We start from the raw sequence: 17,719 nt of genomic DNA on the forward strand, positions 1-17,719 counted from the left end.
ATTGAAAATTGCAAATTACATCGTGAACAAGTTAAGTTCCTGGGTTATGTAATTTCCACTGCTGGTTTTTTGATTGGACCCAGAGAAACTTTCAGCAGTCATACAGTGGCCCGGACCCATAGGTTTACGTCCTCTGCAGCGTTTTCTTGGCTTTGCCAACTATTATCGGAAGTTTATTCGTAACTTCTCATCTGTGGTCAAGTCTCTGACCGATATGACTAGAAAGGATGGTAAACTACAGAGTTTCTCTCCGGAGTCCATTAAGGCCTTTGAGAGTCTCAAGGCTGCCTTTGGTTTCTGCTCCTGTGCTGGTACATCCTGATCCTACGTTGCCTTTTGGTTGAGGTTTCCTTGAGGTTGATGCTTCTGAGACTGGAGTTGGCGCCCTTCTTTCTCAACATCCTACCTCCTGAGAGCGCTATGCATTCTTTCGGCTACTTTTCCAAGAAATTGTCACCTGCGGAGTGCAATTACGAGATTGGTGACAGAGTTGTTAGCGATCGTTTTAGCCCTGAACGAATGGTGACACTGTGCCGATTCTCATTCTTACAGACCATAAGAATGTCACATTCTTGTCTGAGGCTAAACGCCTCTCTCCCAGAAGGGCGCGATGGGCTCTTTTCTTGTCTAGTTTCAATTAGTTTGTCTCATTTTTACCCGGTACTAAGAATGTAAGGGCTGACGCTTTGTCACAACAATTTTCCTCCACTTCCAAGATGGAATTTGGTTCCGGTTCCTGTCATTCCCCCTGATCGTATTCTGGCTATGGTTTGCACCAGTCTCACTTCTCCTTTTGGGTGACAATTCTTGCCGCTCAGGTCCATGCTACTCCTGAGAAACCTTGTGACCGCTGCTTTGTCCCAGAGAGTCTCCGTACTGCCGTGAACCATTCTCCCAAGGCTGCTGGCCACCCTGGAAAAAAAATTAACTCTTTTGGGCCATTTCCTAACATTTCTGGTGGCCTAATCTACCGTATTTATCGGCGTATAACACGCACTTTTTTCCCCTTAAAATCGGGGGGGAAATCATGGGTGCGTGTTATACGCCGACCCCCCCCCCCCCTGCCGATCTGCGCTCTGTTTACCGAGCTGAGCCGAGTGTACTGTGTACTCGGCTCCGCTCTGTCATGCCCAGTCACGCCTCCTAGCCTTTACGTCCCGCCATTGGCCTGGTGTTGTGTCCATCACAGGAGCCAGGACAAGGGGCAGGACGGGGGTGTTACTGCGAGCAGAGCAGAGTAGCCGAGTACCCTCGGCTCGGTCCATGTCGGCGGCGGGAGGAGCCGAAGATCTCGGCGGCGGCGGGAGGAGCCGAAGATCTCGGCGGCGGCGGGAGGAGCCGAAGATCTCGGCGGCGGCGGGAGGAGCCGAAGATCTCGGCGGCGGGAGGAGCCGAAGATCTCGGCGGCGGGAGGAGCCGAAGATCTCGGCGGCGGGAGGAGCCGAAGATCTCGGCGGCGGGAGGAGCCGAATTTCTCGGCGGCGGGAGGAGCCGAATTTCTCGGCGGCGGGAGGAGCCGAATTTCTCGGCGGCGGGAGGAGCCAAAGATGGCGGCGGTGGTAAATTTAAAACTAACCATACTGCAATTTTGTGTAGGGCTGCAGGGGGACAGTGTAGGGCTGCAGGGGGACAGTGTAGGGCTGCAGGGGGACAGTGTAGGGCTGCAGGGGGACAGTGTAGGGCTGCAGGGGGACAGTGTAGGGCTGCAGGGGGACAGTGTAAGGCTACATTGATGGGCATTTAAAATTTTAAGTTTTTTTTCCTTAAATTTCCCTCCTAAACTTGGGGTGCGTGTTATACGCCGATAAATACGGTATGTGCTGATGTAACCAACTTTGTAGCTGCCTGTTCTGTGTGTGCACAGAGTAAGACTCCATGACACGTTCCAGTGGGCCTCCTACAACCCCTACGAATGCAGTCGGCAGCTCATTGCGAGGGGAATATCTCCTAAACCATATAGGTTTAGGAGATATTATTTTTTTTACCTACAGATGAGCCTTATTATAGGCTTTACCTATAGGTAAAAGTTAAAAAAAGACTATACAACCACAGGAAGATTTTTAGGAAGAGTTCAGCAGTGGAATCCTCCATTCTTTGAGTAGATTCTCAGTCTTTGTGCGTCTGTTTTAAAATTGTCACCTGCTTACAAGTGTGTGAAATCCCCCTTGTACTGTTCAGGAATGCTCTATATAGCAGAATATTTCCTCCTAGGGACTTGCCAACACTAAATAGTTTCATGTAAAACCCCGTCATGACATTCGCTGTGCAAAGACTGCCTTACACTTTCAGTTTGCATTAAACTGTCGATAAGCAGTCTTTTTAGTCCGTCGATTTTCCCGGATAACACTGGTGTCATTTATTTTGTATTGCCGTAGAGCCATCGCATTGAATGGCGCGGCCGCACCTTAATGTGATTTATTAATTGCCTGTACCAGACCGCTTTTTTTTTATTTTTTTTTATTGCAACTGTTTGTTTTGTCATCCATCCACATGTATAGTAAATACCATGGAGCTACTAATCACTGGGGTGAGTGTACAGTATGTCTGGAGGAATGTCTGCCAGCCACATGCACTGTATTTTAGTTTCAGCAAAATAGTGACGAGTGACGAGTGTGGTGCTTTATGTTCATTATTAAGCGATGACTGGTTAAAAACATGACCTAGTTTCCTACCAAACCGAATCTGTCACCTGAAAATAGCAGACATTTTGTGAGTGCTTTGTGATAAAAATAAACCACAAAGTGCTTCTCGTGCCAATTCCATTCAATTTTCATATATATTATAATTATTATTTTTTTTTTTTAATGCAGCACGTGCTTTCAGTGAAGTGCTTGGAGAGCATCTGTAACATTATACACTATAATATCAAAAGTATTGGGACACCTACCTGTGCAGTCACATGAACTTTAATGGCGTCTTAGTCCATAATATATTGAGTTGGTTCACTCTTTGCAGCTACAGTGAGGGGGAAAAAAAAGGTATTTTGATTCCCTGCTGATTTTGTACGTTTTGCCCACAGACAAATGATCAGTCTATAATCTTTAATGGTGAGTTTATTTTAACAGTGAGAGAATAATAAATATCCAGAAAAGCGATAAATTGATTTTACATTTTAAATAAGAGTGAAATAAGTATTTGAACCTTTAAAAAAAAAAAAAAAAACTTGACTTACTAATTGGTGGAGAAACCTTGTTGCCAATCATAGAGGTAAGATGTTTCTTGTAGTTGGCCACTAGGTTTGCACACATCTCAGGAGGGATTTTGTCCCACTCTTCTTTGCAGATCCTCTCCAAGTCGTTAAAGAGGAAGTAAACCCTAATGAGTTTACTTCCTCTTTCATTCCCTGCAAAGGCAAAGCATAATGGACTACTACGCACGCATGCGCCGTAGACAGCGGTGCCCGTTTTCGGGCAAATATCTCCTAAACCATATAGGTTTAGGAGATATTGCTTGGACCTACAGGCAAGCCTTAATCTAGGCTTACCTGTAGGTCAAAGTGGTTTGTAAGGGTTTACAACCACTTTAAATCGGAGTTCCAACCAAAAGTGGTACTTACACTTTAAAGTGGTTGGTTGTAAACCCTTACAAACCACTTTGACCTACAGGTAAGCCTAGATTAAGGCTTGCCTGTAGGTCCAAGAAATATCTCCTAAACCAGGGCTCGACAAAACCCGGGTGCCAGGTCGCATTTGCGACTAAAAATAGCGGCCTGGCGCTTGGGGCATCACAGCTGGGGGTATCCTGTCACCGCGGACCCCCCCCGGCGTGATCGCGTCGGGCCGCGCCGCCGGCGGCCGGTAATTGAGCCCCCGGCTTTGAGGCCTTCTACGATCCTATGGTTCCTTCTGGAATCTGGCGCCCTCTTGTGGTGGCCGTTGGAATTACAACCAGCAATGCTAATAGGCTGGCAGACAGGGGAAGCTCCATCTCCTTCACTTTACTCAGAACCCCCTAAACATTTATATATATATATATATATATATATATATATATATATATATATATATATATATATATATATATATATATATATATATATATATATATATATATAAATATATATATAACACCCTAGAGAATAAAATGGTGGTCGTTGCAATACTGTCTGTCACACTGTATTTGCACAGTGGACTTACAAGCGCACTTTTTTGGGGAAAATGTATTTAATAACAAAAAAATAAGAAAACAGTAGTTAGCCCAATTTTTTTTTATAATGTTACGTCGAGTAAATCGATACCCAACATGACATACTTCAAAATTGTGCCCGCTCATGGAATGGCGACAAACTTTTAGCCTTAAAAATCTCCATAGGCGCCGTTTAAAAAATTCTACAGGTTGCACGTTTTAAGTTACAGAGGAGGTCTGGGGCTAGAATTATTGCTCTCACTCTACCGATCGCAGCGATACCTCACATGTGTGGTTTGAACACCGCTTTTATATATGCGTTCGCTTCTGCACGCAAGCTTGGCGGGACAGGGCGCGTTTAAAATAATTTTTATTTTTCTTATTTTAACTTTTATTTTTATTTTTTTCAATGTTCTTTAAAAAAAAAAAAAGTGTGTCACTTTTATTCCTATTACAAGGAATGTAAAAATCCCTTGTAATAGAAAAAAGCATGACAGGTCCTCTTATATATGAGATCTGGGGTCAGAGAGACCTCGCATCTCATATTTACACTAAAATGCAATTTAAAAAAAAAAAAATTGTCATTTGAAAAAAATTAAATGTCCCTCTAAAAGCTATGGGCAATGACTTGGAGACAGGTGGGGGGCTGGGGGCGCTATCTTCCCCTCACTCGTCTCCATGTGAGGCCAGGGACAGGTCCAGATCGCCGTCACGGACCTGGCTCCTAACTTTTTTAGCTGGCTCCTAGATTCCAAGCAAATTTGTCAACCCCTGTCCTAAACCTACACGGTTTAGGAGATATTTACTAAAAGACAGTCAAAGCTGTCTATGGCGCATGCACCGTAGGCAGCGGGGCGCAGGCGCACTATTGTCGCTAGCAGCATGTTGCTGCTAATGGTGATATTCCGTTAATGGCGGCTCCCGTACGCATGGAGCAGCGATACCCGGAAGAAGATGGGCGCTCCGGACTACAGGGGACAGCGGTGACATCGCTGGCTCCTGTGTCAGGTAAGTGACACATAATGGGCTACTATGCGATGCATAGTAGCCCATTATGCTTTACCTTTGCAGGGAGACGAAGAGGAAGTAAACCCATTAGGGTTTACTTCCTCTTCAAGTACTCCTCACATGCCACGATTTTTTTTTTGTGGGGAGCGGGTACCTGGTTTTGGAATCTTATTTTACAGATGTCAAGTAGTAGAGTCTTGTAACTCCCAATAATGTGTTCAGGTAACTTTAACACGTGTTCTGATTCAGCTGTTGCCTTTTAATAACAGGTCCACTTTAATATTCATTAGACCTCAGTCTCGTGAGTCAGCTGCATAGTTCTGAAGCCCAAAGCCAAGCCAATTCCAGCGTTCCTCGATCAGATTCAGGGTTCTTGCATTTTGTTGTGCCAAAAAAAGGGGGGATCATAAGTGGTGTGTATTACAGCATTTCAGAGGAATTCATTAGCATGCACTAACACGCTTCTTTATAGAAGCTATTAATATTTTATTCCCCTTCTTGCGACATAGTATATGCCCTTAGCATAAAGGTTAGCCTCAAGTATTGCGCTGGTGATGTAGAAGTGTTGGACCCGGCAGCCGGAAGTTCATGTCAGTGAATCAAAGTATTTCTCTTAGGCTGCATTCACATCTGAGCGTTACATTTTGGGAGTTATTTCAGGCATTTGAGTGTTTTTGTACAGCGTTTTTAAAATAGAAGTGTATATGTGTATATATATATCTATCTATCTATATCTGTGATTAATAGCAGGATTGTGGTGGAAGGTGATACCCGTGACACGAATACAGTGATCATTGCTAAAAATATGCACTGTCACTGTACTAATGACACTGGCTGGGAAGGGCTTAACATCAGGGGCGATCAAAAGGTTAACTGTGCCTAGCCAGTGTTTTTGTGTACACAGTGTGGTGTTTTTACTAAGACCATTGGCCGACTTCCACTGATCTGCTTCACAGCAGAGGCGGTGTGTTTGTAAAATATCTCTATCATCTCTATCTCGTGCAGAACAGTCGCCCTGTAGTAGCAAATCTGCTATTGGGCCGTTGTTTACTGTTAAGTATTGCATTTGTTGGGGAAAAAAAAAAAAACTCGCTAAAACACTCAGACGCATCAATACGAACAAATGGTTTCCATGCATTGCTATAGAACAAATAACGCTTTAAAAACACACCAATTTCTTTGAGCTTCAAGAAAATTAAATCTCCAACTGTTTTGAGCTTCCGGCGACTTGTGGTGGAGATGTGAGCCATCTCCATAGAAAATAGATTTTTCCTTTTCTCTTCCAGCGTTTTGGAGCTTCAGTCCCGGTTCACACTTCTGCGATGTGAGAAATGCAGTGAATCCTGTGCGTTTTATGCACCGTGGTGCAATCGCACAGCATCCATGCGATCTGCTATGGATGTCAGTGCTATTTTAATGACACCCCAAAACCGATTGCAAAACAGTGCGATTGCCGGAATCGCATGACATAGATAGGTTCAAGCTACAAACCGCTGAGGTGTTAATGGGGCCCTACTTCCTGCTGGCAGTACTGTGTGATATTACAGGGAATCTTCGGTAGAAAGCTCGCTCCATCCGGATGTGGAGATGGCGTCTATTCCAGGAAAAACGTTACTGCTTGGTTTTGCCTTTTTAATTCTTTTTTTGCAAATATAAGTTTATTCAAGAAATTTTCACACACAAAAAGGGGTAGAGCCCCCGAATAAAAAATAACAACATAATTCTTGCCAATTACAAACTCTTTCGATAAAATCTACTAGTTGCTGACAGTCCCCAAAATCTCACTTTCTGTAATTTTTAAGTTTTTATTGGGCTCTGAAATTAAAAGTTCTAAAAAAAAAAAAAAAAAAACTTGTAAAAGCAAACCACATCTGATGTGTCTATTTCCAAAGGAGGTGAAAATAGGGTGAAAAGTCAGCAGAATTCCCCCCCCCCGTGGAATTTACCTGACACCATGTTATTTATTTTTTTTGTTTCTGCTTTTTAATTTCCTGGTAACCAAATATATTTAGAAGAATATGGTTTTGGGGATTTTAAAGGGGCACATCTAAAACAAGGTTATTTAGAAAAAATATATAAATTTATTAGAAAAAATATTAAACATCCAACAATGAATATTGGATATTACAGGTGCAAACTGATTCCATCTCTACGTGTTTCGCCTTTTTGGTATTAGCTTCTTCAGGAGAAATTTTGATATCGGGGCACAGTATACACTGGAAATAGAGTTTTTAAGAAAAAAAATAACATAATAAACAGTCAAAATACATAACCGATATTCAACAGACGTATACAGCTTAGACATTCATGAATGTCTAAAGTGCATGGCGTCAAAATTCCAGTAGGTCATATATATTAACTGTATATTCAAAAGCTATTTGTATTTTTATTGAGGCTCCGGAGTAGTAAATAATAATCAATCAGGTATAACTATAGAGGGGGATCTATCTTTAAAGCGGAGTTCCACCCAAAAATGGAGCTTCCGCTTTTTTGGAATCCCCCCCCCTCCGGTGTCACATTTGGCACCTTTCGGGGTGGGGGGAAGGGAGAGCACATACCTGTATAATCCAGGTATTTGCTCCCACTTCCGGGCATAGATAGCCGCAGTATCCGTGGATATCTATGCCATATCCGCCGTCCCCCTGGGCTGTCTTCTGGGAGACGCACAGGTCCCAGAAGACAGCAGGGACCAGTGGGATCACGCAGCGTGACTCGCGCATGTGCAGTAGGGAACCAGGCTGTGAAGCCGATAGGCTTCACTTCCTGATTCCCTTACCGAAGATGCCACCTGAGAGCCGAGGGACGGATTGGCTTCTGGTGCCGACATCTCGGGTGCCCTGGACAGGTAAGTGTCCATATTTTAATAGTCCGCAGCTATAGTAATTGCAGCTGCTGACTCGGCTTGTAATACAAAACCGATTATATGGCCCAACTGAAAGGGAGAGTAATAAGAACAATTAAACCTGGGAATACAAAACCTTAATCCCCAAATTATTATCGTTAAAATCCAAAAAGGGAGACTAGTCTCTGGTTTTACCCCACACACAGGATCTTTTGATTTTGCAGCTGTAATTGTTCTGTGATATCTAATATTCATCTTTTGGATGTTTTTAATAAATATATAAATATATATATATAAATATTTATTTTTATTTTATTTTTTTCTAAATAACCTTGTTGTAGATGTGCACCTTTTAAAATCCCAAAGACCTTATTCCTGGAATTATATATGTATCTACTAGGAGATGTGGTGCAGAATTTTATGCTAGATAAGTAAACATTTCTTCTCCTTAGGATTTGCTGGTAATCATTTAATATGCATGTGGTGTCAGCATGTGCGCATTACCTGTATAACGCATAGGGTGTGTTATTCTATAGCTGCTGTCACATGGTCCCCGGGAAACACAGCATGAAGCTTGTTTGCTGGACATCTTTTGTAGTATGTTGTAAACTGACGACCATTCTAGAGGTCACTATAGGACAATAGGAGAATTAAAGGGGACCTGTCATTAAAGACCAATCCTCACATAAGCCAGGAGAGCAGAGGTCTGCATTGTGTATATATATGTGTGTGTAAAATATATATCTATCTCTCTAGTAAATTTTTAATCTGTAGGTGCCTTTCTGTAATGGATTGAGAAAAAGAAAAAAACAAAGCAAACCTGTATTTTTCCAATACAGGGCAAAACAGACTTCAACTACTTCAGCCCTGGAAGATTTGCCCCCTTAATGACCAGGCCATTTTTTGCAATACGCCACTGCGCCGCTTTAACGGACAATAGCGCGGTCGTGCGACGTTGTACCCAAACAAAATTGGCGTCCTTCTTTTTTTTTTTTTTTTTTTTTTATTTATTCTCCACAAATAGAGCTTTCTTTTGGTGGTATTTGATCACCACCTCCTGTGGTTTTTATTTTCTACAGTTTTTAGTTTTTGCGCTATAAATAGAGCGACGATTTTGAAAAACCCCCAATATTAACTTTTTGCTATAATAAATATCCAAAAAGTGTTAGAATGTTTCTTACTGCAGTTTAGGCCGATTATATTTGTCTACATATTTTTGGGGGTGTGGGCCAGTCTGATTATTGGAGGAGAGTAGGAAAAGAGAGAGAAAACCACCGCTCCAGGATAGCCCTCCAGGACGGATGTCCTACCTAACGAGGAGCCCCAGGTGCTGGCTAATACATATGCAATAGGCAGGCAATAGCAGAAAAAACATGGATTATTTGATGTGATGTGACCCCCGATTTATAATAAAACCACAGGATTTTAAGCCTTTTTCCTGTGTGCGGCTATCCAGAGTTTTTCTGCTATTGCCTGCCTATTGGAGGAGAGTACACGGAGTTCCCAGCACAGCTTGAGGACTGACCATGCTGTTCTTCTGCTTAGTGTGGTGAGTTTAATAGGAAAGCAAAGGGACTGGCAGGAACACCAGGGATTTCACACAAAGGAAGTATTACAAAGAGAACGGGAGACTTTTTCATACAAGTACACGGTACAGCAGACACATATCGGGAATAAGAAATGTTGGGTTTACATATGCTTTATTGGACCCTTCTTAAACTTGCCCTTCCTTTTGCTCCTTGCTTCTGCATTCATCTGATAGGAGCAAAGCGAAAGCATGGTACTTCCTGGGAATGAGGAGCAAGCGACTCCCTGTTCCTCAGATGTGACCGTGGGGACTGATGGAGCCCCAAGCTGTTTGTGAGTTCCAACTTGAGTAACTGGGGATTTTCAGAGAGCTTTGGGCGGGTATTGAGAAGATTCTTCTGACAATGGATTCCCTGCAATACTTGAGCGATTGACAGCGCTGGCAGCAAGAGAGCTGACTAAGAAACCTCTTCCTTGCAGAGCCCACAATTTTTTTTTGAAATCGTTTATTTTAGCATCAGAGTTTTTTATATATCAATTTTTGTAGGATTTTTTTTATGCAAAAGTCAGTTCCCACGCAGACTATCCTCTCTTATGCCCATGTCATACTAGTGATCGTGTTTCTAAATAGGCAGCAACAGGATTGCTAGAAAACGAAGGGACGATGCCTACCTGATTTTGTTTGTGTTGCTGCTGAAAACTCTAGAAAAAAATCTGGGTCACCAGCAAGAGAGCACTGCCTTGATCCTCCAGCCGGCAAGGTGGCAACACATGAAGTGTGGGTGATTGTTCTCACTTCATGCTGTGTCCTCCAAAGTGATCGCGCCGCTGGGATGTTCTCGCCAGAGACAGGCTTTCCAATGTGACATGATGATTAAAGAGACACTATAACTTTGCCCAATCAGGTGAAGATGAGAGAGCGTTTTATTAACCACTTCCTATCCAGGCCATATTCTGACATTTCTTTCCTACATGTAAAAATCATCATTTGTTTGCTAGAAAATGACATAGAACCCCCAAACATTATATATGTTTTTTAACTGCTTGCCCACCGTCAAATGACAGCGGGGCAGTGCAGCTCTTGTTCTGGCCACTGTCATAATGGTGGCATGGAACGGCCACTCTCGTGCACCCGTGGGGGCACGCAGCATGGCGATCGTGGCCGCACCGTGGTGCTAGGACATGGTGCGACACCAGCTCTTTAACCATATGGTTGGACACAGCTGATCACAGCCGGTCACATGTAAACAGAGATGCCGGTAATCCGTGCTCCTCGCCTCACACTGACCGAGGTCAACTGCATCTCCTCATAGGGGACAGCTCGGGAAGTAATCAAGGCACTGATCATCTGTGCCCTGATTACAGTATATAAAGTGTAAAAAAAAAAAAAAAAAATGGAGCGCCCACCAATGCCAGCATGCATTGGTGGGCACTGTCAGTGATCAGAGCCCACACTGCCAACAAGTGCCACAAATCAGTGCCCATTAGCCATCCCAGTCAGTGCTGGCAATTAGTGCTGCCTATCAGGGCTGCCCATCACTGCTGTCCACCAGTACCACCCATCAATGCCTATCCGTGCCCACCACTGCCACCTACCAGTGCGGCATATTAGTGCCTCATCATTAGTGTCACCTCATCAATGCCCACCAGTTCAGCCTATCTGTGCCTATCGGTGCCGCCTCATCAGCGCACATCAGTGAAGGTGAGAAATGAGTTACAAAATTTACTGACAGAAAAAGGTAAAACTATTTTTTTACAATGTTTGGTCTTTGTTTTTTTACAAAAAACAACCCGGCAGTGATTAAATACAGCTAAAAGAAAGCTCTATTTGTGTGAAGAAAATGATAAAAAAAATTGTTTGGTTATAGTATAGCATGACCGCACAATTGTTATTCAAAGTGTGACAGCGCTGAAAGCTGAAAAATGACCTGGGCAGGAAGGGGGCGTTTGTGCCTGGTAGGCAAGTGGTTAAGCAAGAATACAGTGGCGGGCGTTGCAACTTTTTATCCCGCACGGTATTTCCGCAGAAATTTTTCGAACACTTTTTTTTTTTTTCTCCACAAAAAAATAAATAAAAAATAAAAATTTACGTAAGCACAATTTTTGTATAATGTGAAAGATGAAGTTACGCAGAGTAAATAGATACCTAACATGTCACGCTTCAAAATTGCACACGCTCGTGGAATAGGCGACGCTTTAAGATTTTTTTTTTTTTTTTTTTTTACTGGTTGCATGTTTTGCGTTAGAGGAGGTCTAGGGCTAAAATGATTGCTCTCGCTCTAACGTTCGACAATTCCTCACATGTGTGGTTTGAACACGTTTTTCATATGTGGGCGGGACTTGCGTATGCGTTCACTTCTGCGTGCGAGCACATGGAGACAGAGTCATTTTAAATTTATTTATTTTTCGTTAATTTTACTTTGCTTTTTTAGTATGACACTTTCGAAAACTACATTTTTGATCACTTTTATTCCTATTACAAGGAATGTAAACATCCTTGGTAATAGGAATATGGCATGACAGGTCCTCTTTACAGTGAACAGTGATCAATAAGACCCCACATCTCACCTCTAGGCTGGGAAGCCTGAAATAAAAGAAAATAAAATGATCTCGGCTTCCCAGCCGAAGCGGCGCCTTTCGTTTGAATGCAGAGGCCAGGCGTGACCTCATAACATTGGGCCTGGCCTCCGAATGATAACAACTATTTCTCTCCCCCCCCCCCCCCCATACCAAAGATCAGACCTAGTTTGCTCCCATTGAGTACAGTCCCCCCTAAAGTCTGAATTAGAGGAAACTGACCCCTTTCTTTAGAAAGTTTGGAGACTCTTGCTGTAAAAGAAAAGTTGTATATACTTTCCTATTCTGAAGGCAGTATAGTCCAGTCACATGATGGGCTTCAGTGCATCCAATAATGAATGCCCCATATTAAGGCTTGGGTACACACTGGCTGAATATTGTTCAGCTGTCTTTGCGATAGAAGCTTGCTTTTGTTGATGGGACATGCTGAAAAACCAGCAGCCGATAGCTGCAGTGCTGATCAGTGTGTGCTGCGGTGCTGATCAGTGTGTGCTGCGGTGCTGATCAGTGCGTTCTGCCTGGGGAGCAGTCCCCTTGTCAGAACACAAAGACACAGCGGAGGAGATTGCCACACTAACACCGGGTAAGTTAGTATAGCGGTCTGTCGGCTTTTTTCCTGCTGGGTTTAACAAAGAAGTATTTTTATGTGTGTGCCAGGTTGAAGCCTGTGGGTGATGCCATCGCACAGGCTCTGCAGCAGTTGTCAGCATTCTCTCCTCTTCAATGAAGCTGACCGCTGGGGAGATCATGTGACCGGACAGAAACACCCTGAGAATAGGCAAGTATAGACTTCTTTCTTTTACAGGGTAGTTAGAGGAGCTCCAGTCTACCCCCCCAAAAATTAAGTCGGCAGCTACAAATACTGTAGGACCGACCTATATGTCATCACTTGAGCCGGTTCTTCAGTTGTCTTTGGGTGCAGGTGCCGGCATCTTGACTAATGCCCCGTACACACGATCCGAAAATCGTACGGAAAATACCGCTTTCGAAGCGATCGTACAATAATCGGATCGTTAGTACAGAGCTTTCGAGAGCCGATTAGGACAGTACATCCGATATTATTCTATCGGACATGCGCGGAAATTTTTTTCGTACGATGCCAGATCGTACGATTTTCATTTAATCGGTACAGCTATCGTTCGAAAATGCAATACAAATGCATTACAACACATGACATCACTTCCGAATTTTTTTTTTCTGTCGTGCAGGAATTTTTGTGACTTTAGTAAACTCATCAGATTCGATCTGAGATTAGCATGCAATAAAAAACGGATGATCATTCGTCCGATAATCTCATCGTGTGTATGGGGCATAAGGCAAACAATCAGTGAAGCCCTGCCGCTTCTCAGCTGGTGCGAGACACGTTGCACTTTGTGAATGGTTCTGCAGTCTTCTGGGACTTGTGACGTGTCCCAGAAGGCTGCGGGGGGGGGCAAACTTCCACTCAAAACGTTGCTGCAAAATGACCAGAAGTGGAGGAGCGGGTACCAGTCAAAATCGGGTACATGTCGTCCCCCATCCCCCCCACCCCCCCAATAAAATTCCAAATATAAAGTAGGTGGGTGGGAGGAGGAAGAGCGGAATTTCCACTTTTCTGTGACATTCCGTGTTAAATTTGGCTTAAAATAGGGGTGGGAGCAGGGTTGCATATAGTTTGTATTTGACTGGTATTTGATTAGTCAGCAGGTTAGGATTTGTGACTTCACTGGGTGCATGCTGCATATAGGATATTGCACCTGAAGTTTAATCCTTAAAACAAGTCAGCAGTTGAAGGCTCCCTTATTTCCACTTTCACAGGTTTTATCTATCTTTATCTATAGAAATCTGTATTTTGTGCTCTTCAGGTATCACGTTCTACAGAAACTTGAATGTCTGCCATGTTCTGACTCATTTGTTATCCCCGTAGAGCCTTATTCACCTTGTATGCCCAACTTTGCTCAAGTTCCTATGACTGTGTACATCTGTGCTGTGCTTTTCTGCTGCTTGTCTTCATGAATTTTTATATATATATATATTTTTTTTTTACAGATCAGACGTAGGCGCCTGGCTCGGCTTGCTGGTGGGCCGTCATCCCAGCCCACAACGCCGCTTACCTCTCCGCAGCGAGAGAATCCCCCTGGACCACCAGCAGCAGCACAAGCCCCCGTCTCCTCTCACCAGCTCGGCTTAAATGTTCAGGGCATAACCCCAGCTACCTCACCTATCGGAGGGCCAGGTGAGTGACTGACATCTTATTCCTGACACATATCTGTATTGGGAGCTCTGACGTTTTGTCTTACATCATTTTTTTTTTTTTTTTTTTTGGGGGGTTACGCGTAGAAACCTTCTACCTTGTACTATTATTGATGCTTATTTGGATAAACGTATTTGTTTCTGATGCTTGGACCACACAGTGGTTCCTCCATCTGGCTGCTACAACACTAATAGGGCAGGGTTGGGGAAATAGGGGCAAGTGGGAGGAACCACAGCATGCAGTAGAGGAGCAGGCATTCTACACACCTGGAAGGGTCAGATTTACAAAGACTACTGTAAAGGGTCTTTTTACATGGGTGGTCCTCCCAGCGGACTCGGCTTTGCTCAGCCGGGGATGGCTCCACTGAACAGGCAGATGAACGATCCGTCTCGTCTCACTCTGCAGAGACGGACCTGTCAGAGCCCTGCTCTCTATGGAGAGATCGAATGAAAATGGACCCGCCTGTTCGTTTTCATCCTTTCCTCCAGACAGATGGAAAATAGGGGTCACCATCCCTCTGGATTTCACTGATCGGATAGCAGCGGGTGTCAGCCTTTGCCATGATCAAATTGAGCTCAGGTGCCTCCTGTTTCCACTGATCATCTTTGAGATGTTTCTACAACTACATTGGAGTCCACCTGGGGTAAAATCTAACATGAAGGCTAGAATAGCCGCTAGCAATAATCGCATGTAAAATCCAACAAGCTTTGCAGGGAAACTGAGGAATCGGAATCCAGCACATACCCGCTGGCAGAACGGCGCTCTGCATTGTTTCCATATCCAGAGCTCCGTCTAGTGTCTCCTCGCCCATCAGTTAAATTGGCCGGCACCCGCTGATCAGCCTCTGCTGTGACCAATCTTGTCCATGCCCCCTTGCCCAGAAGTGTAGAATATACGCGATTCTGCAGAGTGGCCGCCCTGTAGCAGTAAAGCTGCTATAGGGCAGTCGACAAGTGGTTAAGGGTAACTTTATTGTTTATGGAGAAACAGAAATGGTACAAACGCAGATGAACAATGCTCATCCAGAAGTGATGAGCAACGTAAGTTCAAAATGTCTATTCGTTATACTAGTAGTTGATATGAAAATTGAATTTATAACTTGAAGACATAATAGAGAATACGGCACAAAGAGGGTATGAAATATTTAAAGTTGAATGAAACCTGGAGATCAGCATAAGCCATTTCAAAATGCTGACCGTAGCCAGCAGTACGTAGCATGGCTAACTATTTTCCAGGGAGATGTCCACTTAGGACCCCTGAGTGGTGCATTTAAAGTGGTTGTATGGTCAATTTTTTTACTTTTACCTACAGGAAAGCCTATAATAAGGCTTACCTGTAGGTAAAAAAAATATCTCCTAAACCTATACGGTTTAGGAGATATTCCCCTCGGTATGCGCCGCTGACTGGAGCGGCGCATGCGCACAAGGGGGTTCTCGCCGTGAAAATCCGGCGGCGCTCGTCTGGCCGGACTGAAATCTCCCACACGCATGCGCAGGAGTGACGATATCGCAGCTCCAGCCACTCACAGCGCCGGAGCCGCGATACCCGGAAGAGACGCCGAGGGAGCATGTCAGCTCCCTCGGCGTGGATCGGGCCAGATGTCGGGGCCTCGTTCGAAGGTAAGTATTTCATAATGAGCTAGTATGCGGTGCATACTAGCTCATTATGCCTTTTTGCTTTGCAGGTTAAAAAAAAAAAAATTGCGGGTTTACTACCGCTTTAAGTGGTTGTAAACCTTTCCATATACTTGGTGAAGTGTGGCCTCAGGTGATGCACAGAGATGAAACAAATCTTTATTCATAAGGTGGACCTGTTTATCTTCAGTTTTCTCTACACCTGGCCAAAGTGCAGAATTTATACAGCTTGTTTGAGCTTTCAGAAAGCAGGGGTGGGGGCAGCTCAAGATACATTTTGCAGAGCTCAGAGAGGACAGCTGAGAACTGATTGGATGGATGAAAGGGACACTCCCCCTTCCCTTCACACGGCACACCAGAACAGAGCTGAGGCTGTGAATCAGCTGGAGGTCCTCCCTTTGTCACCATTTTTCTCTTGGTGTCAGAAAAAATAGCTTGAAGTGACTCATGCTGACAGCAGAAGAATGAAGCAACAAAGAAATGACACTTGGTGCTCTGGACTGGGATATGCTTTGTTCATATTATGTCTGAGGTTTACAACAACTTTTAACCACTTGACGCCCGCCGTATAGCAAAATGACGGCGGCAAAGTGGTTTAGTTATCCTGATCTGATGCGTTATGACGTGATCAGAATAACGAAGCAGGCGCGCACCCACGGAGGCACAGTGCGGCCATTGGAGGTGCTGTGTGTCAGTCTGACACACCGCAACTCCGATCGTGTTATGAAGCCTCTGACAGAGGCTTCATACCACGTGATCAGCTGTGACCAATCACAACTGATCATCACGTGAACCTGAAAATGCCGGTAAATGGCTTTTCTTGGTTCACGCTGACAGGGAAAGCTTATCGGCGTCGCTCCCTGTCGGGGGGGGGGGGGGGGGGTCTGTGCTGATAATTTGCACATTGATTATCAGCACAGCCCCCCATCAAAAGGTGCCCATCACCTGCCACCCTGTCGCCCTCTATAAAGCCAGTCAATGCCCAATCAGTGCCCATCAGAGCCGCTTATCAGTGCCCATCAGGTTTTTTTTTTTTTCAAAATTGGAGCTCTATTGAAAGCTCCATTTGTGGGCAGGAAGGGGGGAAAGTGCCCGGTATTGAAGTGGTTAAGATTTCTTTTGCAGATAAGACCATTTACATTTGTCTTTCAGATGTTAATTCAGATTTTTACCTTGCATTCAGCTAGCGGTGATGACTGTAGCAGCGGTACCTACATTGATCAGGGAAAAAGGGGTAGAAGTCATTGCTGCCTGTGATCCCTTTGGAGAAGTTTTCCACTCTCTTCATTTCCTGGTGGCACCAATTGTCACTGGAATGAAGAACAGATGAATGGGGATCTAGAAGGCAGTAAAAAGCTGAAGGAGATTCTTTGCTTTCCCCCCTGTCTATTTTTTGAGCCAAATTTCCTCTTGAATTATAGAGTCGGTGGTGATTACCCTTTTAAAATAGCCCAGATGTCTTTCCTTTGGATTTGTGCTGGGAAAACGCTGAGTCACCGAGCGTCTACGGACAGGTCTGCACACTCTGCAATCGCCGGTTATTCTTAGTACAAGGTTGGGACTTGCTTTTGTTTTCACCAAATGTTAACGGAGCCAAAATTTTCTGCATTTTGAATGGTTTTATTACCTTTTGAAGGTCTTTGTTTTTTTTTTATTTCACAATTGCCTGATGCATAACCAGTTAAAAATTTACCTTTATTTTCTTTTGATTGAAAACAACCAACATCCAAAACCAGTGCCAGGTGTCCAGCCATACTCTGTTCCTTTTACCAT

General features: G+C 44.0%; 1 protein-coding gene across 2 annotated transcripts in view; it reads left to right on the top strand.

The window, feature by feature from the left end:
• The window catches only part of UBE4B (ubiquitination factor E4B), a 131,178-nt gene that overhangs the window by 14,401 nt on the left and 99,058 nt on the right, over positions 1–17,719 (top strand). For both annotated transcript variants that reach the window (XM_077458163.1, XM_077458164.1), the window contains exon 2: positions 14,108–14,294. In XM_077458163.1, the coding sequence (XP_077314289.1) occupies positions 14,108–14,294 (187 nt within the window). The remainder of the gene's footprint in view (positions 1–14,107; positions 14,295–17,719) is intronic.

Source organism: Lithobates pipiens, unplaced genomic scaffold, assembly GCF_037356315.1.
Source record: "Lithobates pipiens isolate NorthernLeopardFrog02 unplaced genomic scaffold, aLitPip1_a1.2 Scaffold_27, whole genome shotgun sequence".
NCBI classification, from domain to species: Eukaryota; Metazoa; Chordata; class Amphibia; order Anura; family Ranidae; genus Lithobates; species Lithobates pipiens.